At 43.1% G+C, this 26,357-nt stretch overlaps 2 protein-coding genes across 2 annotated transcripts; one reads left to right on the top strand and one right to left on the bottom strand.

Moving 5' to 3' along the window:
- Positions 1 to 2,953: 2,953 nt before the first annotated feature.
- On the top strand, positions 2,954 to 11,651 carry LOC308218921 (TPA-induced transmembrane protein). Its single transcript, XM_080613451.1, has 6 exons — positions 2,954 to 3,136; positions 6,750 to 6,873; positions 7,451 to 7,584; positions 8,381 to 8,451; positions 10,332 to 10,531; positions 11,578 to 11,651. Coding segments are annotated over exons 1-6 (699 nt in total). The 5' UTR covers positions 2,954 to 2,968; the 3' UTR covers positions 11,580 to 11,651.
- Positions 11,652 to 14,168: 2,517 nt separating this feature from the next.
- On the bottom strand, positions 14,169 to 25,579 carry LOC308218922 (uncharacterized protein). The gene is made up of 4 exons (XM_080613452.1): positions 25,446 to 25,579; positions 19,627 to 19,676; positions 18,025 to 18,059; positions 14,169 to 15,086 (listed from the first exon to the last, which is right to left on the bottom strand). Exons 1-4 carry the CDS (start codon positions 25,469 to 25,471, stop codon positions 14,889 to 14,891), a joined length of 309 nt encoding a protein of 102 aa, XP_080469578.1. The 5' UTR covers positions 25,472 to 25,579; the 3' UTR covers positions 14,169 to 14,888.
- Positions 25,580 to 26,357: the final 778 nt, after the last annotated feature.

The raw sequence follows: 26,357 nt of genomic DNA on the forward strand, positions 1-26,357 counted from the left end.
ATACTCAGTTTTAAGTAATTAAACAAAAGGCAACTTCAGTTCTTTCTTACATCATCTTTCCAATTCAAACATAGTTGTAGGGTCTGATGTTCGCAGTACATTACAAGTGTATTTCTGCAGGCCTGATTCCTGCATGCTTTGTGAATGTATAGCGTGCTTCTGATGGGTTCACATTGTTTCTCCTGACGTTCTTGGTCTGCAGCAAGCAGGATTTCAGTGTCAGGTCTTTTGGTTTATATCTCTTCCTGGGCTGTGCCCATGTGGTTACACTACATTGAAAGGGACATAAAAGGAAAAGGGATTTATGTGTCTGTGTGCATCCTTGGAATCAAAAGTAGTCTAAGATGAAATGACAGCCACATTCTTTTAACCCTAGCAGTAAATCTAGCTTTGATAATCCTAATCTCCTGATTATCAGATCAGCCCAAATCAAGATTATCTGAGGTTACCAAAGCTGTTTATGGGACTTAGGAATGCTGGTGTTGAGTTTAATGGAAGTTCTGTCTTTATGGTCTTTATTTAAATTGTGCTCAATATTTGGAAGTGTTGAGTATTCACCTTTCATATATGAAAAAACAAAGATTTTGGTGACTTCAATACCAATCATTGCTGTCCACACAGCACACTTCTACTGTACGTAAATGCGTGATCCTTGTTTAGCTTTAGACCCATCACAGCATCATGTGAGGAAAACATTGCAATGAGCTAGCACTGTCATCTGCATGCAGTGAGATTTCCATGTCTAACACTGAATACTGCTTTTCCTTCTTTCCTTGCCCTAGTGTTGGGCATTCCCACTCCCTGCCCACCATGGTTGTGTCAAACTTGCTCTATAAACTACACTCAAAGCCTATATTTTAGGGGGTTTAGTATCTCTAACGACTAGCCAGTTGTACACCTCTTTTTAATAAACATAATGTTAAAGTGCAACTGGCTGGGATTTATTCATTTGATTGTGCCTCTGAAACTCTAACCCTCAGGTGAAATCAGAACTACATTTCATTCTTGGAGGTTCCTCTTTTTGTAATGCTGAGACCAACTTGCCTGTTTACTAAAGTGCACATTTAAGGGAATAAGTTCCTTTTTATTACATTGAAACCAGAGATGTCTCCACTATGGAAGAAAACAGTTTTCCTGCTGTTCTGTTTTAGATAAAAGCCTAGGTCAGATCAGTTCTTGACGTCCTATTTTCTTTACAAGTTTCTCAGCTCCATGTGCCCGAATGGTCAGTACTTCACAAAGGCGTGCACCAAGTGCGGAAGCTAGATCACCCAGATGAAAGAAACTCAAGGACGTCCTTCACAGATGTAAATAAAAGGACTTTGACTTTTCCAGAGTGAGACCCATAATCATTAACTCATTTGACTTAGAAAAACTGGTTTGGCTTCAGACAATTCAGTAGGAAGGTAAGGTCTTTTATTGTGAGTGGAAAGGGAATAAATGAAGCTCATCATCTAGCAGGAGTACTGAGAAGAGCAGGTAAAGGCTTTTCTGGTGAAGATGTTTCAAGTAAAAGCTTGCGGATGAAGACATATTTTGATCTTGATGGCTGCTCAGCTTCAGTCTCTGCGTTCTGGAGTTTTAAGGATTCTCCAGAACAAAGAGGTGAGATATGCAATTTGTGTTTGGGTTTGTTTGGTGAGTGAAGACAAGCCTTGTACTCAGCTTTGTGGAGTGCTTTTGCCTGGGTGGCTGTGACGTGACATCAGTAATCTCAACCCCTCGGAATGCTTCAGGCATCAGTCGCCGGATGAGTTGCACAAAGAGCAAATCTGGCTGAGGAAGGCAGGAGGGGATGAAGAGTTGGGGATGAAGCAAGCATCCTCAGGATTTGGCAGGAAAAAGGAGCAATGCTATGAATGGGTACTCAGCCAGCAGGGGAGGAGTTGGAGACAGAGGCTTTGTTTCCGTCTTAATGCATGATCCTCTCTGCTGGGACAAGAGGGCGAACATGAGTGCAGCTACAGCTGCCTGCCCAACCCTTTTTATCCAGAGGGGGAGAGAGGTGCTTGGGGAAGGGAGAGGGAGGAGGCTGGAGGGGCGGGGGGGAAGAAGAAACATGAGGATGGAGTCAGAACAGGAGAAGTGAGAAGAGGTAGGATGAAGGATACTGGGGGAGAGGGGGGGAAGGAGGGGAGGAATCAGCCGCTGGCTGCAGCAAGTTGTGATTCTAAGTAGCATAGGAGAGTTCATCACAGTGCAGACCCAGTCTCAAGTCACACCATGATTTGCTTCATAAAAACATGCCTTGTAGACCATAGGCTGAAATTGAAGGCCATCTTCCTCTTGTCTTCAGATTTGCCCTTTTGGCTTTCACATGGAAGCAGCTTCTCAGGTTTAGTTTGGATAGTATGTGAGTAGACATTAATCATTTCTTTACACCAGACATGATTTTAGCCTGCGTAACAGCTAAAGAGTGGAATATTCACAGCACAAAGGTCAGTAGCGTTCATTTAATTATCGACTATAGAGAGACTAAAATTAGAAGTGCTGATGGATGTTGTACGTGCCCTTCGCAGCCTAACCAGACTACAAGCTGTGTGAACCTTTACTCAGTTTGTGCTGTTCAGAATCCTATCTGTTTGTTTAGCTGTGTGGATAACAGCAATAGCATTTCACCATTTTGGCTGACAGCAGCAGGGAAAGCAATCTGGTTCCTTTCAGAACTGCCTCAGCAAATGACAACATAGCTGAAGGTTTAGTCACCTGCTTGCCAAGGGCTGGTATAGTAAGGTAGATAAACTGGAAAACCTGGTATTGCATAGTTGAGAGCTGTAGTTCTGAGGACTAGGCAAACCCCCATCCCGTTTCTCTGTAGCTACTGCAGACGTCATTTCCAAGGAATTCCCCTTATTTACCAGTGTTTTCGGATCACTCCCATGAAAACTATCCAGACTCTCCCTGTTACTATCTCCAGCCTCGTACAAAAACTGTTAGTGACCATAACTGCAGCTGAAACCAGAAGGAAATGAGTTCCCTTCTTGCTTGCTTCAGAGACAGAGGTCCTCGCGCAGAGACAGAGGCTATGAAAAGACAAAGCTGTATTCAGGAGAATGAGATCATTGAATTACGAGAAGGTAATGTGGAGGAAAGTGAGGCTGATTGTGACAAGCCTCCAAACGCTCAAACCAGAAAGGTAGGAATTTCACTTGCTCCTTTTATCCTCACTCTTGGGAAAATACCACACAGCAAGAGAAATGACACTGCAGGAACGTCTTCTAGGGGTGGTTTAGTTTGTTGTTTGTGGGAGAGGGAAAGGTTATTCACTTGAAAGTAAAGGGTGAAAACCTGCTCGACGTATTTCTTCTTCTCAGTTCAGTGTTCTGACATAGGAATGGGATTTGAACCCCTCTTAATTTTTGCGTTTGGCCGTTTGTGAACTTGAAATTAGGAAATGAAGTTGTTACTGGTACTCTGAGTTTTGCTTTCTCTTTTCACGTGCTATTGGTGGGATTGGGCTCAAAAAGCCAGAGAGGACAAGAACTGAAAGCTGTATTATAAACAAGCTGTTTTTCAGAACAAATCCATTGGGAGAACAGTACTACCCAAATAAGACTAGGGTGTCCTGCAACAGACCATGCTGGGATTCTCTCTATCTTTGAGTCATTTGCAATTGCTAACAAGAATGAACTTGTATGAACTGAGGCTTTGGGGCACTCTATAAAGCCTCCACGGAGGTAACTCGCAGTGTTCAGCTTGAAGCTATGGAGCAGACTAATGCTGGCAGGTTATGCTCGCAGGTGACTGTTGTACAATGATTTTCATCACTTACAGCAGACAGTATGTCTAAGGCAGAGCTAAGAAGTTTCCCATGCTTCTGTAGGGATGGCTGAGCCTTCCAAGACAGCTCATCTGTATTAGTCACACCACCCCTCCCTTCCTGCTCCCCGCCGAGCAACCACAACTGCTTCCTTGTGTGGGCCCCACTGATCATCTCTGTAGGCTGATTTACTCTGCCAGCTAGGCAAAGACCCCATTTATTATATTAGGGGCTGGTCACTTCTCCTCTGGTCTGGTAAGCTGAATTAATTCAGGGTCAAATTAATTCTAGGGAGGTGCAAAGAGGAATGAGAGAGGGTGGAGGGAAAGCAGAGATGAGCCAGATCCATTTAGCTATCTTGAGAAACTTTACCCTTAGGTTTCTGTTTAGGCTTCCCCTTCCCAGCACTGAGTTTTCATTTGGGGTCTGTTTCTGCTAATTCTGGCCATTGGCTTCCTATCTCATAGGGACTGCTGCAAGTTTATCGTGCTCTGCTTCCTGCTCACATGCAAGCTAATCAGGACCAGTGTGATTTTCTCTGCTCTTTCCCAGCAGTCCTGCCATATATACAGGCAATGCCTGAGGGTGTTGCGATAGGGAACTGAATGTTTGCTTGAGATCAAACCAGTTTGCTATGTGTGATTAAGAATTCTATCATTATTATTCTGTGGCGGCCTAAATATGTGACTTAATCAAAACCTGGGTCTCATAGCTGTCTGTCTCAATTGATATTGCCATGGCTGATTTCGTAGTTGTACCCTAGGCAATAGTTATAATATATATATATATAAAAAAAATAGTATAACCTATTTATATAGGTTATACTATATAATAACATATATTTTATTATATATATACACATATATACTATACATATATATACATATATACTATATAATAACATATAGGTTATATTTTTATATATATATAAGTTATAATATATATATATTAGTATAACCTAGGCAATAGTTATTGGCTTTCTGCTTTTTCAGGTATTTGACACTAGCATAGCCTTTTTCATAAATGGAAGGTTTATTTTTCTAATACGTTTTAAAAATCATATTAAAAAAACTATATAATCACAATCACACCTGAAAGCATGCTGTGAGCAAAACTGTGTTCTGCCTTTGCCCTTCATTCTCCGCCATAGGAAAGTTCTGCATGCAGGGGTGTCTGCAGAAAGTGCTTTCCCTTTCTCTGCCTGTGCTCCTGGAACAATGACTCTCTGTGGGTGTCTGCTTTCTCTCCCTGTTCATCTGCCATCCCTAAAGAAGCTTTAAACTAGGTGGTGGGTTTTAGTTAAATTCAGTGAAAGGCTATCTATTATATAGGAAGCTGAAAAAGCAAAGGAAGGTAACCTTGGTTAGTGCCTCCAGCCAGCAGCTGGCTCCTGCCAACCTGCACGTGTGTGGCACTGACGAGCTACAACATGTGCTTTTCCTCGCCTGGTACTGATGTCAAAAAGGACACAGTTTACTGCTGGGTTTGTGGTGGATGGGGAGGAGGAGGAAATAAAGCAGTACGGTCCACTTGTGAATTAGTGCTCTTCCTTCAGTCTTCCAGCTGCAGAACAAAACAGCTGGAGTTGGTTTTTATTTCCTGTGTCACCTAAGCTTTCTAATTTTTAATATAAGTATTGATTAATTAACTAGTCAGTACTTACTAATTAGGGCTATCTAATTCAAAGACTAATTTCTGCCATGGTCTTATAAAAAAGTAAATGAAAAGCAAGTACTGTCCTTTCTCTCCCATATGAATGTGCATGAATGTACAATTGGTTTGAAGGCAGTTTACCTATGATCTCCTACAACAGGTGAGATTTGTAACAAACTCACTCAATAGCCTTTAAGTTTCCAATCTTCTGAACAAAAGCAAAGTCAACTGTGAAAGTCTCGATTATTTTACAGTGGTTTTTAATGCAAGAGTATCTAATGAATAGCTTTGGGTGCTTGCATCCAGGAGCTATGCAGATTGGTATCATCAACACTGCAAAGGTGAATGATTCTGGAAATTTCTCCACAAGCATCTCTTTTTGGTTGTCAGAGATGGCAAAAATTAAAAGGATCATCTCCTAGAACACGTAAATCAAATTGACATGCTTGTCCTGGTTTCAGCAGGGATAGTTATTTTTCTTCCCAGTAGTTGCTGCAGTGCTGTGTTTTGGATTTAGTCTGAAAGCAATGCTGATAACACACTGATGGTTTAGTTGTTGCTGAGCAGCACTTACCCTGGTGAAGGACTTTGCAGTCTCTCATGCTCCACCAGTGAGGAAGGGCACAAGAAGCCAGGAGGGAGCACAGCCAGGGCAGCTGACCTGAAACAGCCAAAAGGATGTTCCATAGCATAAAATGTCATGCTCATGATATAAACTACACCAGAAGCCTCCAGTCTGAGGGATGAGCTGTGCATTTGTCAGCGGGTGGCAACCAATTGTACTGTGCATCACTTGTTTTTATTGAGTTTCATTCCTCCTTCTCTCATTTTCATTATTATTGTATGTTACTTAATTTCGTTCTTCAGTTCTTATCTCAACCCATGAGTTCTACCTTACTCTGATTTCCCTCCGCACCCCAACAGGCAAAGTGGGAAGGGAGAGGACTGAGCAAGCAGCCATTGGTGCTTATGGTACTTAGTTGCCAGATTGGATTAAAGTACACCAGTAGTCTATAAAACACATTTGGAAGATGTGACAGCACCTTCCTAGGACCTCAGCTTTATGCGCAATGCAGGAGCTGGAAACTTTACATCTATAAAGTAACATCATGCCTATGAGTGTTCTTTGTCTTTTGCATATCTACGTTCCCACCTGCAGTAGTAGTTAAGGGTGGAAACCCCTGATGTAGGGCATTGCTTACCACTGAGGCTGACCCATCTATGTGGGGCTTGGGGTTTTGTTTTGTTTGTTTCTAAATGTGACAGTAGATACATGCTTCAATATTTTCTCCCTGCTTTATTTCATTAATCAATATGCCCTTTACTTTTATACTAGGGGAGAAGTCACTGGAGATCATGCAGGAATGTAGTTTTCTGGAAGTGTAAACTGTGGATGGTTATAACTACAATTTTTCTAGTATTCTTCCTGGTCATTCTCATCAGCCTAATTCTTTATTCTAGTAAGTATCTAACTTTTGGTTCATCCTCTAATACAAATGTACAATACGCACAATCTGAGACAAATTGAATGGTAGCATCCTTTAAACTTCTGTGAACTGCTGAAGGGAGTGGGATGCTGACTGCAGAGTGCAGTGTGTTGGGTAGTGGATTTAACACTTCCATTTTAGCAGGCTGCAAGCAACTTATATCCCTATCAGACGCAATTCCAGTTCATAGCTAAGTGAGAAAATGTTACAGGAACAGAGCCCGGGATGAGGATGGAAACGATGCCTGTAACGTTGCAACAAGTTCAATGGGGCATTCTGGTCCCCTTATCTGGTGTCGGTGCCTGTCAGGCTTCCAACCTAATGGGACTTTTGCTAATGAGAGTAGGTGGTTGAACTCCATGTGCTGTCACTTTCCTTTAGGTGACTTGCACTTTCTTTCTGTCATTCCTAGTCAGTCATTCCATAGGAAATCTGTGAGGAAGCCACCTGGGAGAAAGCCAAGAAGAGACTTAGTTAGTTAGTTAGTTATTCTCTCTGATATTTCTTCTAATTTGAACATTTTCCTCCACTTTCTCCCTTTCGATATTAGATGTTTACACAGATGAGGATGACTATTGGGATGCTGATGCACTCCTAAATAGCGGAAATTGTCGCAGTTTTTCGGGAACACTGGAATTAATGTGTCGTCTCCCACACCTTTTCTCTGAAGACATTAAAAAGAAGGTATGTGTTGATGTGTTTCTTGGCAAAAAGTTACAAGATGTACTTTTTCTAGCATGATTTAAGTCCTCATCTAGAAAACAGACCTGTTTGCTTTTAAGCACACAAGCAGTTTACAGTGGTTTTTTGCTCTTTTTTGGTTTTAGTTTGTTAGGTTTTTGTGAAGAAAGGTGCCTCATTTTCCCCTAATTTGATTAATGTCTGGGACAGAGTCTTCACCTTTTTCATACGATCATTGAATAATTTAGGTTAGGATAGGCCGGTGAAGGTCATCTAAACCCAATGATGGCTAAAAATACTGTGTTTTGCATCCTCCTGTAAGTACATGGTGACAGCCTGGGTTTATAGCTGCTATTTCCATTGAGCCATAGCAGCTCTGAGTTAAGCTCAGCAGGCATGGCAGTGCCCATTTAGATTTACTGTGGAAAGGGAGCCTCAGTAGAGAGACTCTTCCTTCTATCACGTAATAGTAGAAGGGCTTTTGGTACTAATAAGAACTGCAGCCAAACAACCTAAATTGCACGGGCAACATGAGCACGCACTTTTAGTTCACCCTGAGTGCCTCCATTGTGTTAAGGTAATGTACTAATCACTCAAACACACTGATTAACTTGTCCGTCAAGCTTAAAGGGATGGTGTACCTTTTCTAGGGCAGAGGTTTGCTGTTATTGACCTTTCAGCACCCGTGCTTCTGCCCCTTAAAGCACCCTGTAAGAATGATTTTCTGTGCTGTCTTTTATGGAGAAAAAAAGACTGTGAATGGAAGAAACTTCTTTTTCTTTTCTTTTTTCCCTACAAGTTAACAGATGTCTACAGCTCATCTCCAGCTCTGGGACGCTACTTTAGGTCAGCTCAGGTGGTGTCATTCAGGTAAGCAATTTCTTGTCACCAAAAGTATCTGACAATTCCAGGCTTTTGATGAGCTAATGTACATATAATAATAATAACATGTACATAATACATGTGCCTATGCACGTATGCACGACATTTAAATCTGTGAAAAATAGGCTGGGGGAAGTTACGTATATCGGTAGTGAAAAACAGTGCTTTAAATGGCAAGTGCTGATATACGATGACAGTAACATTTTCTTGCTGTTAAGTATCATCTCTTTTGTCTTTGGTTCGAAGTGCAGCCCTTAATAATATTCAGGGATACTTATTACAAGGAAAATGAGCTGCTGGAATTATTTGGGATTGACATAGCTTAAATAGCCTTAAGTAAATAAAACAGGGTTCCTGGGGAGGGATGAGGGCCGAACTAGTTTTGTTCCCGAAGCAGCTAAATGCAACAGGGGCATAAAAGTTGTGAGAGCCCAAACAGTAATACTGGTTTGTTTGCATTACTTTCCCTCTCACTTTATTTTGGACCGGAGGAGCAAATCTAAAAGTAGCAGCATGTTGGAAAGACTGAGGAACAGGAGTGAGAGGCAGAGGAGGTGGCAGAGTGTAGTCTAGGCTAGTTTGGGTGGGAGATGCTTACACTTGAAGAAGAATCTGAGGCACCGAAGCCTAATGGAGCCAGAGGAATAGCAGTGGTAAGAAGGGGAAAAGCATCCAAGCCTTCCTTGCATAGGCAGCAGAAAGCTTCAAGCTGGAACACAGGGAGGGTCTTACTCTCAGCAAAAACTGTCATTGAAGGAAGGCTAAGAAGTTTATACTGTGCTTGAGACTGTGGAGTTTTGATCTATGGAGATACCACAAATTTACAACAGGAGGAAGGCTGAGCAGCAAAGGGAAAAGTGCAGTTGGAAAGATCAGCTACAGCATGCTCCTGCTGTAGAGAGACAGCAGAAAGGCGAGGGAAGGCAGTTGGAGAGCTTTCCCAAGGACTACTGGAAAAGCGCTGTTAAAAAGCAATTAAAAGACAATAGGAAATCAAGGGAAGTAGACTTACAAAGGCCCAAAACCCTTAAGAGAGCAAGGACAGAGGAAGAGTCTAGTTGGGATGCTGCAAGGGGTAGTCCTGAGGGCGCTCTGGGGGATGTGCTCCCTTGCACTGCCAGCCTGGGGCATGCCAGCCTTGTTCACTGAGTGAGATGTAGCTCCTTAGCCTTAGGGGTAAAAAGTATGATTTAGACCATTAAGTGCAAAGCTGTAGTTCTGCATACGTATCAACTAGCTTACCTCTCCCTGTCCCTCCTCCCCTCCGTCCCCTGCTTATCTCCCTGTGTGTCTCCTTTTCTTTTCCCCTACCCAAATACATTTTTATGTTTTAATCTCAGTGAGGGCAAAATGTAACTGTCAAATTGTAGTCGGTGGATTTGGTCGACCACAAACAATGCAATTTCCAGAGATGGACTCGAGTTTGGTTGCTCTCACAACACACTCCAGAGCTGAGTTAGGAGCATAACTGTGTGGCTCCAGGTCCTGCTAGTGGGAGAGCAAATCTTTATGCAGGTTCTCAGCTAACCTATGCTTGAGATATCACAACATCTCTTATCATTATGTAATTGTAAAGCATGGGTTTCGTAAACCTCACCCTGTTAGGAGGCACATCCAGTTGACCTCTGTCCATTTGAAAGGTTAGCTTCAAGTATGTTCCCAGTTTCTGTTAATGTCAAGAGCTGTTCTGAGAAGGGAGAGGGAGGAGGAAACAAATCTTTGGCACTTTTCTTTTATAATGCTTTTCTTTAGAATAAGACAAAAAAAAAAAAAATCCACAGCAACATTGATATAAAAAGTCAGTCTTGTCAAAAAAGGAAAGTTCCAGTGGGGACTCGAAGGCATTCATACTTGACTTTGTTTTTCAGTAATGAAAACTCCACTGTATTTTATCAGCTAGAGTTCTCTGTACCACTACCGACAGAGGGCTTTATGGAAAACACAATGAACCCAGACTTCATAAAGAACATTTTACGTCAAAATATCTATGATGAAGATGATATTCCTAACCCTGGGACATCTGAATGTAACAAGTTGAAGTTTGACCCGACTTCTCTCACACTGACATGTGAGTACATTAAAGGGACTGTTTCTTTACAAAGAGTAGAAGTATTTACTTGAAAGGAAATCCAGATGTCGGGATCTGTTTGTAAATACATTTGGCACAACAATGGTAAGAAAACTGTAAAATACTCAGGTTTCAAGGAAGTCTTGTCATGCACAGCTTATAACCTTGAATTCACTGTTTGATCCTCTGATGAGAAAGGGAGTGATAATGAGACTGACTGGCTACAGACTCCAATCGAGCTTTTCGGATCTCCTTTTGCATTTTATGCATAAAAATAAAATAAAATTAGAAAATCTCCTATGTGCATATCATAACAGAGAGCCAAATAATTAAAAATGTTTCTCTTTATACTATATTGACCTGGTTTAGTGTGAGGGGTCCCTGCCTACGGCAGGGGGGTTGGAACTGGATGATCTTAAGGTCCTTTCCAACCCTAACTATTCTATGATTCTATATTTATATTTGAGCATTTATAGAACAAATTTTAATCCAAGTAAGTCAAGGATAAGTAATTTGGGAGTATATTTAGGTTTATCTTTTTCAAGGATGAAAAAGCCTCCTGATTTTTGTCTTTTCAATATTCCTTTTTTTTCAATTATTATGTACAAGGATGCCTTTTAAAGGAACCAAATCTTCATTCTGTCAGGTTTTCTAGGTAGTGGTTCCAATGACTACCAGTAACTAGCTAGTGATCCTTATGCATTTACAGTTGTCTTGATTGAAATGTCAGTATAAAAGTCCTGTGATCTTTGCAGTTTTATTGAAAGCGATTCATGGAGCTGCTTCCACCCACCCTCAACTTACTGAGCCACACCAATGTGCTTTTATAACAATTCTAGGCTAACACACCACCATACGCTGTATATAAGTAAGATTTGTTAACAGAACAAGAAGTAATGAGTTCCTACTGTCAGTATCATTTTGTTCCTTATATAATCGACAGGACTCATAGAAAATGCAGTGTAAAAGAGATAGGAAAGTATATGATGAAATATCTAACTAAAGTTTCATTTTAATGTTAATGTTTTACTGTTTTACCTTTTCAGAGAAAAGATGGAAAGACTCTTAGTCTTCCTTACCACCTGGAAGAGGGGGCTTCTCCTATCTGTTAATAATCCCAGGATAGGGAGCTATTCATTAGCAGAAACACTTCTAAAGATGTCCTGCAAATACTGTCTGTGATGCAGTGTTGTAAATGGAAAACGTAGTACATTTGTAACAGTGTTGTAGTCCTATAACACCACTACCTCCTCCTTTATTGTTGTCCTGATATCTCAATAACTCATTTCACTCACGAAAATCATGTATGGTCTGTTGACTTTGAAACCTCTGCTTTGTCTTACCTTAAAATGAAATCTGGATTCCCTGTATGACCTTTAAAAAACAGTCTTGCATATGGCTCATTTCTTCTTCACTTGGCTTATCCAAAATCATCTGCACACCTTCATTCTTAATGATCACTTCCACCCATGTTCATGTCTGTTACTTTTTTCCCTGCTAACTACATATGCTGTGTTTCCCCATTGTTCTTTCCTCATATAACAAGCGGAAAAGTTATATATACTTTCTATTTTCTTTAATTACATGCGAGACCTTTGCACTATCTTCTTAAGTGACCTTCAATTCCCATCATCTCCTTGTTCATCCTACAATCTTACTGGATAAGGTGGTATCTGTTCTATTTTTCTCTTCTGTAATGTGAAATAGAAATGAAGAAACAAACACTGGTAAGACATACATCTTGTTCACTAATGCATCTGAATGTTATACGAATCTTTGAAGGGTCAGATGAACTGTGTGTTTTAATAATTAACTAGTGGAACTGGATAATAGACAACTATTTGAGCCACATTTGTAAGTTCAAAGAGAAACTAGTCAATATCATTAGCTTTAGGCTCTGTCCCAGCAGTGGAGATAAAAATGAACAGATGCAAGATATTTGCCTTCATAAGGCAGCAAACGTTTTTTCTTGTTGGCAACAGATCAGATGAGATACATAGACCAATGCGAAGAGGAAGGTGCTGAAACAGACCATGTAGGCCACCGTGGTGTGAGAGTTACAGCCAGTAATGGTTAGTTTTATCTAGCATGTTAAACAATATTAAAGCATTAACTTTGTGTGGAATTGATTCACTACCATGTTAGTGAAGTATGGCTTCTTGTCATTTGTTTGTAGCCATTATCAACGTTAGTACTATTGGACAGACAAATTTATTTTAAGAAACCTTTTGTATTGTAAGAAATATGCGAAATTGTATGTCGTTTTTTCTAATATTACCAGTTTATTTAAGAAGCAATCTGACAATTTTACCATGCATTAAACTATTTATTTTTACTCTTAATGTGATTGTTCTCATTATTTGGTAGCTCTAGTCTTTCAGCGGTTTGAGTTGGAAAACACCCGTTGGAATTCCAAATGCTGATAGCTGTATGAAGCATCTGTCTGAAAGAGCTGTACACTCAAACCTGTATTCGTTGTTGACTGTGTTTTAACTGAGCTTAGGAAACAGCCTGGACTAAATCAGTAGTTCCCATGGCTTTTATATTTGTGGCTAATTCTGATTCCTTCTTGATATGTAAGATGTAGTGTTGGCTGTGAGAGCTACTATTTCTCTTGATGCAATACTGTATGCAGTATACAACTAGAAGAGATGTTCCTTCTGATTTTTACATTGGGGAAGGATGAAATTCATGGTTTGTATGATTTGTCCCAAAAGCATCAGGTTATGAAAATACCAGCAGTGACAAAACAATTTGCGTTTGTGATGCTGCTTGATGTCTTTGCCAAACCTGCCCTTGGATGCCTCTTTATCTTGATTCTGTTTCTAAGAACTTTAAAATAATGCAATGATTTTTCTTCTTTATGGTGATATCCTTGTGTGAATTAAAAGTTAACAGGCAAAAGGAGAAGCCAAGAGTTCATTTTCTTTCCAGCCATCCTCCTCTACCTAGGTACCACAGCAATTCACAGGAAAGGAGGTAGAGTTGGAGCAGGATGTTGTGATATTCAGCAGAATATGTCCAACTTCACGGTCTACCACCAGTCAAGCTTTGAACTCTCATTGAAGGAAATGCCAAAATGTGGTTTCTGTTTTATGTCATTGAGGTAAATTACTAATGTAAAAGAAAATAACTAAGTGAATTATTTGAGTCTTCATCCATTAGGGACAAAGCAGTGTGAAAACAAATCATTTCACCAAGATAGGTGTTTCGTGTGAATGCCTGATGTTAATTTCATTAGAAGGAGTGTGGGTAATACTTCAGGCAACTGAGATATTGTTGAAAAGAAAGAAAAGATAGTTTTGGTAATCCAGCTTGTGGAGCGTACAGTCAGCCCTTTAGCATCCCACGGCAGGCAGTCATCTGTGTGGTCACAGCAGGCAATACAAGTATGATAGCGAGCAGTAGCTGCCAAGAGCTGCATGCACTATGCTAGCAGTGTGCCTTACCACTGCTGCATGCAACCATTCACCTGTGGGACTACCCCCCAGCACAGGCACTGCAGGGTGGAATCACAAAGGTGCTACACCATAAAGCCAGGGCTGCAGCCAGCAATCGCTTACATAAAAGATTTAGAATCAGGAAATCTGATCAACATTTTCTTTCAAAATGTTTTATTATAAATATGGAAGGGAGCAAAAAAATCATGCTGAAGCAAGAACAGAGGCACATAATCACTGTCTGAGCTCCGGTGAACAGTTGAGTATCTGGTTTCAGTCCTGTGTGCATGTCAAGAAATGCTGCTTGCAGCAGGGTGGTGGGCTATGAGGAGGGTATATTTTGGCTTTGCAGGGCACCCTGTGGAGGATCTTGGTCGATGAGAACAACTTGGAGGTGTTGGTCGATGAGAAACTGAACATGAGCCAGCTCCAGTGTGTGCTCACAGCCTAGAAACCCAACCGTATCCTGGGCTGCATCAAAAGGAGTGTGACCAGCAGGTCGAAGGAGGTGATCCTGCCCCTCTGCTCTCCTGAAACCCCACCTGCAGTAATGTGTGCGGTTCTTGGGCACACACGGCATGGAGTGACAAGGTGTGGGGAGGCAGAGCGTGGCGCAGGCAACCTCGGCTGCTTCTAGTAAGGAAGCACCTTATTTTCTGTAGAGAAACATCATCTTACAGTGGCAGTTCCTACTCTTCTTCCCGGTTTAATTGTGAAGTCCTGTACCCTGTTCATATCTCTGTGATCACCTTTTCAATGAAGCAGATTTGTCTTATTGGATGTGACTGGCAGATGTGTTCCAAGCAAGAGTAAGCTAGCCAACGAGAGTGAGTCCTGTGTTTGAAGATCTGACAGCACAGGTAGAGTGATTATCAAGGCTGCACACATCTGAATAAAAGAACAGAAAATGTCCCTTTCTAAGTTATGAGGACATAATCATAATCACTTTGCTCTTCAGCACCGGTGATGTTTTCCTTCTTCTTGGGTATGTTGACAAGTGCATATTCGGTTTGATTATTGCTGTTAATCACAGAGGCTTCATGTTTTACGTCGTGGTTGACAGTAGAGTACCACAGTTCTTTGGAATTCATAGATTTTTGGGGGTCAAAATGTTCCTGGATGTAGGGGAGGGAGAGAGAGAGAAGCTTCAACATAATTGTACTATGAAGAAGTCTGCACTGTGAACAACTCTGGTATGGCTCTTGTGCTCATGCAGGGGTGTTGACCAGTACGCATTATTACTGAGAACAGTTCAAGAAGCTGCAGCCATTTCCCTGTGTACAGGTTGTGGCTGAACACCCACAGCATTCAACAATGTATGCACACCTGCTGTGGATGGAGGTTAGATGCAGCAATGGCTAACTCCCTACCTGGTGATCCTCAACTAATACTCCCCTTAAAAAGAGAGGGAGGAGAGGGAAGAGCCATTAATGAAGGAGGAGGTAAGATTGTGTGGGTAAATGCCTTCCTAGCTCTGTTTAGACTTGTCCCTCCTTTTACCTCTTGGAAGTGTTTGCTAATGGGTTGTGGGTGATTGTGCATGTAAATAGTTAGGATGACTCATTCAGCCTAAAGTAATGATGTGAACTGAAGAAGTACTTGGAACCAGAAGTTGAGAGTTTGTTTGCCCTGATGCTCTTGATTTGAACCCACTGGGTAATAAGAGAATAAGTACAGGCTTTATAGTAGTATTCTCTATTGTCTGCTGTGGTAGTAGTAGTACTAGTATTTTATGTGGGTGTTGCTGAATTCATGCTGACATTTGTGGCTACCCTTTGTACTCTGTAAGTGGAACAGAGGTCTCCGCTCCATGAGATAATAAACCCAAAGGGTTTGCTTTTATTTTTCAAACCTAGAAGTGAGAAAGAGTTATTCGAACGTAATTCTTGCAGAGTCAGTCTCAGGTCTTCCCAGCTTATATTTTTGTCTGTTTGGATTCTGCTGGGTGTGGAAGGTTTCCTGATCTTGAGAGCACTTCACTGAAAATAATTCCTTAGTTTTGATTTGAGGCTTGGTAAAATGTAGCTATTTAGAAATTACAGTTTTATGGAGCAGGGCAATCAGGGTGGATTTGCTTCAGAAAAGGAATTCCCAGCCTGTCTGCAGGGGTATGGCTCTCTCTTCCCCTAGTCATTGTTGCAATGAATTGGGAGGGTGGCAGTACTTCTCCTAATGTACCTGTGAAATGAGGACAGGTAGGCTCTTAATTTTCATGAGTGCCTGGCTCCAAATCCACTGTGTGAAGTATGGAGCACCTCTTGTCCCTTCCAACGCACAGGTCTACTCAAAACTTGTTCATAGCCACACTTCCCAGAATCCTTCCAGTCTACAGGTTTTGGAAGCCTGTTATCATTGCCTTTCAGAGGGGAGTCTGAAGTGCAGAGATGGAGTGATTTGTCCCACACACCAATAGTGCACAAGGAACGAGCATGACGACTTGAGATTTCATATGAGTCTCTCATTACTCACAGGCCAAGTTTAACACTTGGATGTGGCAACTCTCCTATCACACTAACAGCCCTCACAGGACCGTCTTCAAACCACAAGCTGGGGCTTTTACTTGGGACACCAGAAACTCTCAAAACCAGACATCTAGTTGGCAGATTCCCCCTTACAGTTCCACCCCCTTGCTTTCTCTTCCCCCACAGTCCACCCCACGCTCACATGTGCAAGTGATGAGCTCATTTAATCACACCCTTTTCTGTCATCTTGCCCACTTTCTTATGAATTTTCTGCTAAACACCCACATATCCACTGGGCACCGGCTTTTGGTTTACTGATGTCATCTATATAAAAGTCCCAAGAGCCAGGTTAGGCTGCTAAATGGCAGCACTTTGTTCTGTGGTACATAGGGCTTCTGGTAATTGTTTGCCATTGGGTGACTCAAGGAATGACTTGTTGCCTTCTGCTGAAATAAACTATTTACGAAGGAGAGGTAGCAAACCACAGGTACTCAGCTGCTGGCTCTGGGATCCTAGTCTATTAGCAAACAAGTCCACAAGACTGTGAGGTCCATTAGTTGAGAAGTGGCTGCTCCCCAGCCGCTGCTTCCAGGACATTGAGCCTGGGCAGAGGAGCAGGGCACACACCAAGTTATGTAATTACCTCTCAAATAACCTTGGAGGGGTACTGCCAGAGCTCCTGAATCTAACCCCAGATCAGGGAGGTAAGACGGACTGAGCAAAGCGGTTGTCATGCCGGTCTTCTCTGAGTGTCCTCTTCTGTGGTACAACCATTTGATCCATTCTGTTCTATAGGAATCTAAATGGTCAAGAAACTAAATGTTCAACCTAACAGTGCATGGCTTTGGTTTTTGGTTTATTGATTTTCTTGTTGTTTTTTTCCCTTTTTTTTCCTTCTAGAGGCAGTGGCATATTGGAAAGCGAAACCTTATTCTGTTCCAGTCCAGACTTAGCTTTTCATTGAGGTATCTGCTATTTTTTACAATGAGAAGGTTAAACAGAACCTTTGAAGCCTCCGAATATTAAATCTCCCTTTGTCTTTCAACTAAAAACTCATTTTATTACCAAAGCTGGTTGGTAATAGTCCAGTTAAATGGGTTTTTATTAGAAGATATCATGACTGAAACCGAAACGTTTGTGGAAACACACCAGTTTTGGTGAAACTTAGGCAACAGAGGTTATGCTGGCTATCAGAAAGCTGAAGGGAGAAGGGAAGGAGGAGGAGAGAAAAAGTACCCCCAGAGCCCTAAATTGCCCTGTGATTGAGGACACTCGTATCAGACATAAGCATGGGGTTCAGCCTCCTGCATTGTCAGGCCGGGCAGCATTACACTCAGCCTATGAAATTCTGAGTGCTGCAGCCTGTTTTGCCACATGTATCTATTGCATATCATCATTATAGTTCACGTACATACATTTATTTCATACATAGGCTTAAAGTGATGTTTTTCTGCATCCCAAGCAAATACTCTGGTTACTGTTTTTCATCTCTTCAGCAAGAATATGATGGGCAGCTCATCTTTCTGACATATGCGTGTTTTGGATTCAATTGCCCCAGAAAACAGCGAAACTATTCACATTTAGTCATTACCTTGATGGTACTTGTTGGATCGCTGTCCGTCTGTGCTGAGGGAAGAGGAAGAAGACACATGTGACTTAGTCTTTGGTGCAGCGATGGGACACACGGACTTTCTGCAGCACAGGATTTACTCGGTCATTTAGTGACTGAGCGCAGGCTGTGCAAAAGCATGAGCTCATGTGACATTAGCTGGGGAAAGAGTTAGATCTCTGAAAGCCAGGTAAATTGCATCTTCTCAAGGTTTGCCTATTCTCTAGTTTAATGCACAACCGCACCATGCAGCACTGCTCATCAACCTTAGTAATACCTAGATGTGCCACCTCTTAGTTTGTTTCTAACCGGAATCAGTTTTACATGGCTCTTTCAGAAATGGCTGCTCTTGCTTGCTTGTTCTCTGACTGTATGGGCAATGCAGCCTCAATTCTGTCTGGGATCATTGGCCGGGTGCTGGATGCCTGTGTGTGCTGAATCTGCACACACAGATTCAGTAGGCTTGAGCTTTCCTGGACGTTTGTCTCTCTGTCCATAAGCATCTAAATAGAAGAGGGTTTTTGCATCATCTTTTCACACAGCTTTATTTTAATCTGCCCAGCTGGTTGCCGTTATGAAGTTGATGGAACTATTGGTTGGTCCTGTAAAATTTCAGAGCTGAGCTTTCAATTTGGTGTAAGATAATGGGGCTTTTAAGCACAATCGTTTTTGCAACCTGATTGAAGGGAAGATGCGAGTCTCAATATTGCCTTAAAGCTACCGTCTTAGAGAACTTGCAGTGTTTTCAACACGTCCGTACTGCCTTGACGTTGCCATGAAATTGCTGATGTACGTAACTAACAAGAAGCTGTTCCTCTCTAAGCTAATACTGCAACTTGTGAAAGCGGTGTTTTATAACATACGTTAATGGCTTTACCCACTGGTGGGAAAGGTAACAGCCTGAACTGAAACCAAGACCTTGTGCTTCACGTGGACACATGTGATCCTGGCTACTAGGTGAGTCTTCCCTATTTGCATATTTAACATGCAGAAACTCATTTAGGAGAATACCTCACACTGATGTGTGTTGAGAAAAAGCCCTAAACTGTGCTTTTATGTGGGGAGCATGGGCTGGCATGTGAACAAATGCAGGGTGTGCCATGCTGGCAGCATCCTGCCTCCAGCAGCCCTCTAACTCTTTTGCAGGGGACAAAGCAGGGACGTTGCAGAGGTGTCCTGTGGAGCGTGTGCTTTCAAGCCCGTTGTCCTGATGACTGTGACACGTAAAAGCTGAGTTTGCCATTGCAGGAGGCAGCTGTAAAGCAGCTGCTAAGGCACACACAGTTCAGGAGGCTGGAGGGGACAGACATCCTTTTGCTCTCCCTTCCCCAGAAACATTAAAAACCCCAAAGAGGCCCCAGATTATCCAGTGCAGTGGGGCAGCAGAATCACAGGTACCCCCCACTGGATACAAAGCAGTGTCCCCTGGCTGGAATGCAAAGTGCTTTGCTGTGGCTGCTGCCCACAGCCGTGCTCCTGCCCACCAGCTGCATCCATAGCAATGCTGGGTGTGCTGGCAGAGGGCTCTCCCTCCCACACCATGCCACATCACTCCTGGGGTGTTTAAGGACCCTCTTTACTTACTTTCCTTGTGGGAGTATCTTTTTCTCCTGATGGGGTGGTACACTTTCCACCTAGGGCATGGAAATGAGGGTAGGCAGGTTAGGTCTAGCACTGGATCATCCTTGCTCCCCACTGCCAACCCCTGGGCATCCGCACCCATGTAGGCAGACCCCTGCACCAGCTTTTATTTGACAAGTCACTTTATGCATCTTCTCTGCTTCTGCCCTCTCAGCCTTTCCTCTCCTCTCCCATAGATGCAGCCCCAGGCAAGCACTGAGCCCTCCCCTGGGACCTGCAAGAGCAGGAGCTGCCCTAGGGGAGGAGAGGCATTGATCACAGGTCTGTGGATGGAGGGATGGCAGGGACAAGGCATCAGCTGATGGCAGGTGTTATGGCAATCAGTTGTTCCTGCAAAGTACAGCCTCTGTGCCACTGAGGAGCCTGGCAGCAAACTTTGTGGGTTTGGGGAGCAGTCCACATTTCTGGGCTTGTCCGTATTAAATACCTTGAGATGGGTGAGTGAGCAGTAAGTACTGGGAAGAGATAGGAGACAAACAGCCCCATTGTCCCCAAATCATTCACATCCATCTACCCTGTGGTGTGACTCAGTGAAAATCAAAAGGAAGAGAAACAGCGATTGTGCAACATGAACTGCCATGCTGTTGGTAAGCGCAAGGCTGGCAGGCAGGCCAGGTCCTGATGCATCTCATCTCCAGCAGCTGCAATGAGTTTTGCTGTTTCAAGCAGACTGTACTTCCAGGTTTAAGTACTGAAATTATTTGGCAAACTTAAATCCTTTACATTACATCTGGGTTAATGTTACCAAGCGTTTTGGTGACAGGAGCACATCTCACTGGAGCGTGTGCTATTGCTTATAGTTTAAAATGTTCTGCTTGTAAAATGCCTGTAGAGTAATTTACAAACACTTTACAAGGGAGTATCAATATCTGTATGTTAGATTTACATACATAGAAGTGTACTAAGGGACAATGAAGCTTCCAAGTCATATGAAGCTGGGAAATGCCCCCAGCTTGCCAGTGGAGGTGTATTATGAGTCAGTCTCTAATTGCAAATGTGCATATGCTTTTTGTTTCTCAGGATGGGAGGTAAATAGGTAATGCCACTGTTCTTTGTTGCTGTTGATAGTTTACTTGCTAAAGCTGGGCTCTTAGGCCCTATTTCTTTTATATACGACCTAAGTTTGGCAATTCATGCGAAACAATTTCTGTTGGCACGTGCCCCGGTGCACTTATCAGGGTAACAGAAAGTTTCACACCTATCAGTTAACTTCCTGCCCTCCTGTTTATAGGGAGGTTTTAGATAGCTTTTGTTACAGCTGGGTATAAAGGTAAAGCAAATCCTATCTCATTCCGGGTGTCCTACCTGGTTTTCTTTGAGTTGTGTGTAGTGTTTTGCCTATACTGAGCATAAACTTCTCTAGTTTAGTTGGAGATACTACTGTGAATGTTTCATACAGTTTGATCACAGCAGTCCTATGAGACACATTTAAGATAAAATGTGTACATATATCTTATGTGTATTTATAATACACGTAATTCACATTAGGGGTATATTGTAACTGTCAGATATCGTCAGTTTGATATAAGTATTTGTGTTTTCTGGTCACCTATTTATTCCACCTTTTCCTGCTTATATTCCATTGGCTTCTGAGGTTTTAGTCCCTTGCTCTGATGTAAGGACTTCAGGGCTTGGATAGTTCTTCCCCTGGACTGCTGAAAGGTAAATAGCACATCCTCTTGTAGCAAATCAGACCAGTGACTGCACAGCCCTTAGATAAATTCTTCTTATTTAGTTGGTAATCCTCTGGGAAAATGTGTCATCTGATTTGAGAACTGAAAGCATCTCTCAGCATCCGCATTCACATTACAGACATGCTGGCTCTTCTGAGGCAGGTAACCAGCGGTTAGAAGACAGCCATAGACGTGCCTTAAACTTTTGGCTTTTTTAAGAGACAATTAAGAGTGTGTATATATATATATATATATATATATATAATCACAGAATAGTTAGGGTTGGCAAGGACCTTAAGAACATCCAGTTTCAACCCCCCTGCCATGGGCAAGGACACCTCACACTAAACCATGGCACCCAAGGTTCTGTCCAACCTGGCCTTGAACACTGCCAGGGATGGAGCGTTCACAACCTCCCTGGGCAACCCATTCCAGTGCCTCACCACCCTTACAGTAAAGAATTTCTTCCTTAGATCCAATCTAAACTTCCCCTGTTTAAGTTTGAAGCCGTTACCCCTTGTCCTGTCACTACAGTTCCTGATGAAGAGTCCATCCCCAGCATCCTTTTAGCCCCCTTCAGATACTGGAAGGCTGCTATGAGGTCTCCACGCAGCCTTCTCTTCTCCACACTGAACAGCCCCAACTTTCTCAGCCTATCTTCATACGGGAGGTGCTCCAGTCCCCTGATCATCCTCGTGGCCCTTCTCTGGACTTGTTCCAACAAGTTCTCAGTGTGTATATACATGTTCTCAGTGTGTATATATATATATATGTATATATGTGTCAGTAAAAATGATGGGAAATTGTTCTGCCCAGCAGTCTCTGAAGAGGGGAAGAAAGGAAATGTGCCTCAACTATTAAAACAAAAACCAAGGCTGTTTCTACAGCTTCACTTTGCAGTTTGCAGAGCAACTGTATGAGCTGTTGTACAGCCTCTGAGGCTGTCATGCAAGTGGTCAGGCCAGATATAGAAGTGCCACTAAAAAGTAAGGTCTGCAAACAGATGGGATGTAGTGGCAGACCTGGGGACAGATAGGAAGAAGGAAAGGACAGGACACTAAACAAAAAGGAGGCAGTGGAGTCTATGGATAAATGGTGGGGTCTGAATACTTAGATTTTCCCAGGTGTGTTTAAAGCTACTCAGGAGAGATGCTGACAGCTGGGTGGTGTAACTGCATAAACCTCATTCCTTAGCAATTTGTATTTATAACAATATAAGCTCTGAATGCAGAACAAAATGCTTTGGGGAGGACTTCTGGAGGGGGGGTCCGTGCCTAGTGTTTAAGACAACAAACAGGATGCTTTGGGCAACCTTAGCACAATCACTATGGATTCGGTCCTGCAGCAGTACTAAGCGCCTTCAAGAGTGCAGGATCAGGTTGGTGTGGATGGCTTGGCTGCTGTGAGATACACTTAGACTTTTATGTCATAACCTGAGTTTTAACTTTAACCTTACCAAGAGTCTGCCCTGTGTTATGGAGCAGAGGTGCCCTTCCAAGCCAACCTCAGATTCTGCCTCTTGTGCTGCCTGGTGAGCAGCAGCAGCTGAGGCTGGACCTCTGCAACATGTGAACTTTGCAAGGATGCTGAGTCATTGCACAGGAATGACACATTTTCAGAGAGGGATTGGGGACGGAGAATCAAATCCCCAAGAACAAAACCCCCAAATCCCCATCATTTCTCCATCCCTTCTGCAAGGTCTATGGTTTTTCATAAAGACCTGGCTTTATCAGCTATCAGGTGGCTATGACTGAGGGATGTTACTCAAGCTGACACAGCTAATGGATGGAAGCTGGAGTGAGACAGATTGCAATTGCCCTCTGTCCTGCAAGGGCAGCTAGTTAAAGCTTTCCCTGTGTTGTCTCTTCTGGCAGTGGTCTGTTAGACAAAAGGTTTTGAAAGTGAGAAAAACAGGGTGCAGAGCTGCATGAGCACAGGCTGTGACTTACCATGCCAGAGCCATCTTTTACGGCAGTGAACCTTCCTCCCTTCCCCTCTGAATGGGGGATATGGGTTTCACAGCCCCATCAACAGCTAGCAGGAAAAATCTGCTGTCTGAAAACCTTGCTCACAGTGTTCTGACTCCTGCTCCTGGAAAGCCAGGAATGTTTTCCAAAGCCAAAGTCCCATCTACAAGTGCAACGGGGGCATTTAAAGCAAAGGGGATTTGTCAGGCTTGGGAGCTAACAGCCTGGGGATGAGACCCTACAGGCACACGAACTCATTGCTGCTCCTTGTTACCACAGGTGAGGACCCACCAGCTTCACACTGACTTTGTTGGCCTAGGCTGAAACTGTTTCTGAGGACAAGGGTGAAGGCTTTGGAGACTTTTGCCTTTTCCTTAAGGCCAGGTAAAGCTGTCACACCTTAGATGCCATAGACCTGCAAGGAGGTGAGGGATGCACTGTCTTCGGAAACAAGCAGAACATTTAATTTTGGCCAAGAAGCGCATCTGGGCTCCTTAAGAGCAGTCAGGATACAGGACTCTTTAATAGGTACAAGTAAGCAGTCATGGTACAGTACTCAGAGGTCACACAGCTTTATCTACCAAGAAGACAATGGGCAACAGAGGGAATTTTCCTCTCTGTGAGCCTTCAAGGAAATCATCTATCCTCACAGTGGTTTTTTGGTTGTTTCAACTAGCAGAGGTGTTACCAGAGAGCCCTGATGACTGTCCCTTGGAAGTACAAAGGCACAGACCAAGAGCAGAAGCAGGGATCTGACATGAAGACCCAACAAAGCAATGGCTGGAGGAGCTGGATGCCCAGGTGAGAGAGGCGTCCAGCATCTGCTACTCCGAAGCAGCGTTGCCTTTTCCAGGTATGTTTTCCTATGTCTATGGCTAGGTAGGCCAGGCATAACACCACTGTGTACTGCAACACAGCAAGGCTGGAGGGTGATAGAGTCACAGGCAGCTGCGGCACCATGGTGGGGTCCCGCATCCTGGCTGGGCCAGCTCTGGGCAGCACGGCCAGCTGTGATGCCAGCTTTTACCACTGGTATCTGGGGTTCTGACTCTCAGCTCTCCCACATTTATAACTGTTCTTGTAAATCCCAGGTTGCTCTAAGATAGCCTGTGAGCTACTGCTTTCCAGGAGCAAACCTCCCATCCACATTGGTGGAAGAAGTCATTGCTTGAGCCAGCCAGATTTGTTGGGGTGGTGGTCATTGCTATTACTTAAAGATCTCCAACTACATAAGTTTTTTTTCTCTGCTTGGTATTGTGCTGCTTCAAGAGCCCAAGCTTTCCTGCGTATCCTGTTTGGATGGGATAAACTCAGAAAAATCCAAGTGCTTTACTATATCCAGTTCAGAAGGAAATCTCTAACATAATTCCACGTAAAAGGGAAATTGCTAGTATAAATTGCCCCCCTGCCCATGAACAACATTAAAGAGTGCTGTGCTGAACAACAGTGAATCCTGCTGGAAACCCTTGCTCCATGGGGGGCAGTGATGGCAGCCTGTTGGCCACAGCAAAGGGGCAGCCTGGCCAGTGCCTCACAGTCCATGCACTGAGCATCTCTGGCACACACAGTGCTGAAAGCAACCCGCTTGTCCTAGGTGGCTTCTGCCAAGCATCCTCCTCCGTCTTCACAGCCCCTTAGGAGACAACCTATTCCTAGCCACTGTTGTATATACTATAGCATACTTACACATCCCATATATATCATCTCTTGTACAATTTAATCTATCTTTTTATAGCGTATATAAAGGCTTGTCTTTATGAGACACGGTGCCAACAGACAAAAGATGGCCAAGTGAACCTCCAAGTGTAGTTTTCCTGCCTGGGAACTCAGAGCAGATGACAAGTATTCTCTGCTCCTTGCGTTCCTTAGCCGTAATATCATTCTCCCTCCACCAGGCTCTCTTCCTAAAAGTCATCCTGAGGCAATACTGTGACGTACTAAGAATTACATTGTTCATCTTAATTTGCCTGCTGAATTACCTTTGTTTAATCAAAAGGCTCCTCAATGGCACCTTCCATTAGTCCCTTAAGGCTGACTCCTTGGAGGTATAATTTTTTCCTCTTTTTAATGAAATGTTATCCTTCTTGTTTAGTAATTAAATACAAAATGGCATTGAACCTACCTCATTTCTGGTAGACAGTTTCCCATCCTTCCACTGGGTCTCTGCACCCTTAGATAGCCAATTTTGGCACGGTTTCCCTGCCTGGCTGTATTGTTTTCTGCACTGGCTGGGCTATAGAACAAAACTCAGTGACCAAAGAGGCTCATTATCTGTCACACCGAAAGCGTATGCAGCACCCAGATATTGTGCACCAAAAAAACCACCCCAAACCCTCTACCCCAGACAAGCACTGACAAGTGGGGGTGGGAAAGGAAGAGGGGTGACTGACGTGGCTTCCTGGGGTGCCAAGGCCAGCAAGGGCGTGCTGGTGGCCTCCACGAAGTGACTAGCGGGTTGCAGTGTGCACTCCCTCTAGCATCCCTTGACTCAAGCAGCAGCTCGGGGTGCTCTCAGCAAGAGGAAACCACATGCCTACCCATCTCGGTGTTCTGAGAAATGGTGTGACAAACTGAGGGGTAAAAAACAAGCACTCGAAACCCCAACAGAGCACAGCCTTTGCTAGTGAAGCTTTCCAATGTAATCTGGTTTTGCTTCCTCCTCTCTTTTTTGTCTCGTTTTTCGATCACTGAGCTACAAGGAAGAAGCAAAATACAAGAACCCCAAACAGGGCTGATGGTTCAGGGAATAAATATGTTTTAATTCACACATTGCTATATTGCTGAAAAAGGAGAGGAAGATATCTCTGTAAGACTTGAGCTGTCTGCAGGAATTTCATCAACACCCAGAGATAAGAAGAGTCAGGTGGTTGATCCGAGTTTCGCAACACGCGCCGTCCTTTGGTACGTAGTTTTGCAGATAGATGTACGTGACCACAAGTTACATCTTGTCCCCCCTCCTTTATTTCTCTTTTGCACTTGGCTAGGCAGTCCTGCCCCAGATTTCAGCCCTGGTAGCTGTAATTTGCAGCCTCTT

Source organism: Psittacula echo, assembly GCF_963264785.1.
Source record: "Psittacula echo genome assembly, chromosome: 3".
NCBI lineage: Eukaryota > Metazoa > Chordata > Aves > Psittaciformes > Psittacidae > Psittacula > Psittacula echo.

Coding starts and splice junctions, on each gene's coding strand:
- LOC308218922 (XM_080613452.1), bottom strand. CDS start 25,471: ATGGGAAACTGTCTACCAGAAATGAG. Junction 19,677..25,445: donor AACTGTCTACCAGAAATGAG/GTAGGTTCAATG, acceptor TCCATGCCCTAG/GTGGAAAGTGTACCACCCCA. Junction 15,087..18,024: donor ATCCAACAAGTACCATCAAG/GTAATGACTAAA, acceptor CCCTACATCCAG/GAACATTTTGACCCCCAAAA.
- LOC308218921 (XM_080613451.1), top strand. CDS start 2,969: ATGAGTTCCCTTCTTGCTTGCTTCAGAGACAGAGGTCCTCGCGCAGAG. Junction 3,137..6,749: donor CAAACGCTCAAACCAGAAAG/GTAGGAATTTCA, acceptor CTTTTATACTAG/GGGAGAAGTCACTGGAGATC. Junction 6,874..7,450: donor CAGCCTAATTCTTTATTCTA/GTAAGTATCTAA, acceptor TTTCGATATTAG/ATGTTTACACAGATGAGGAT.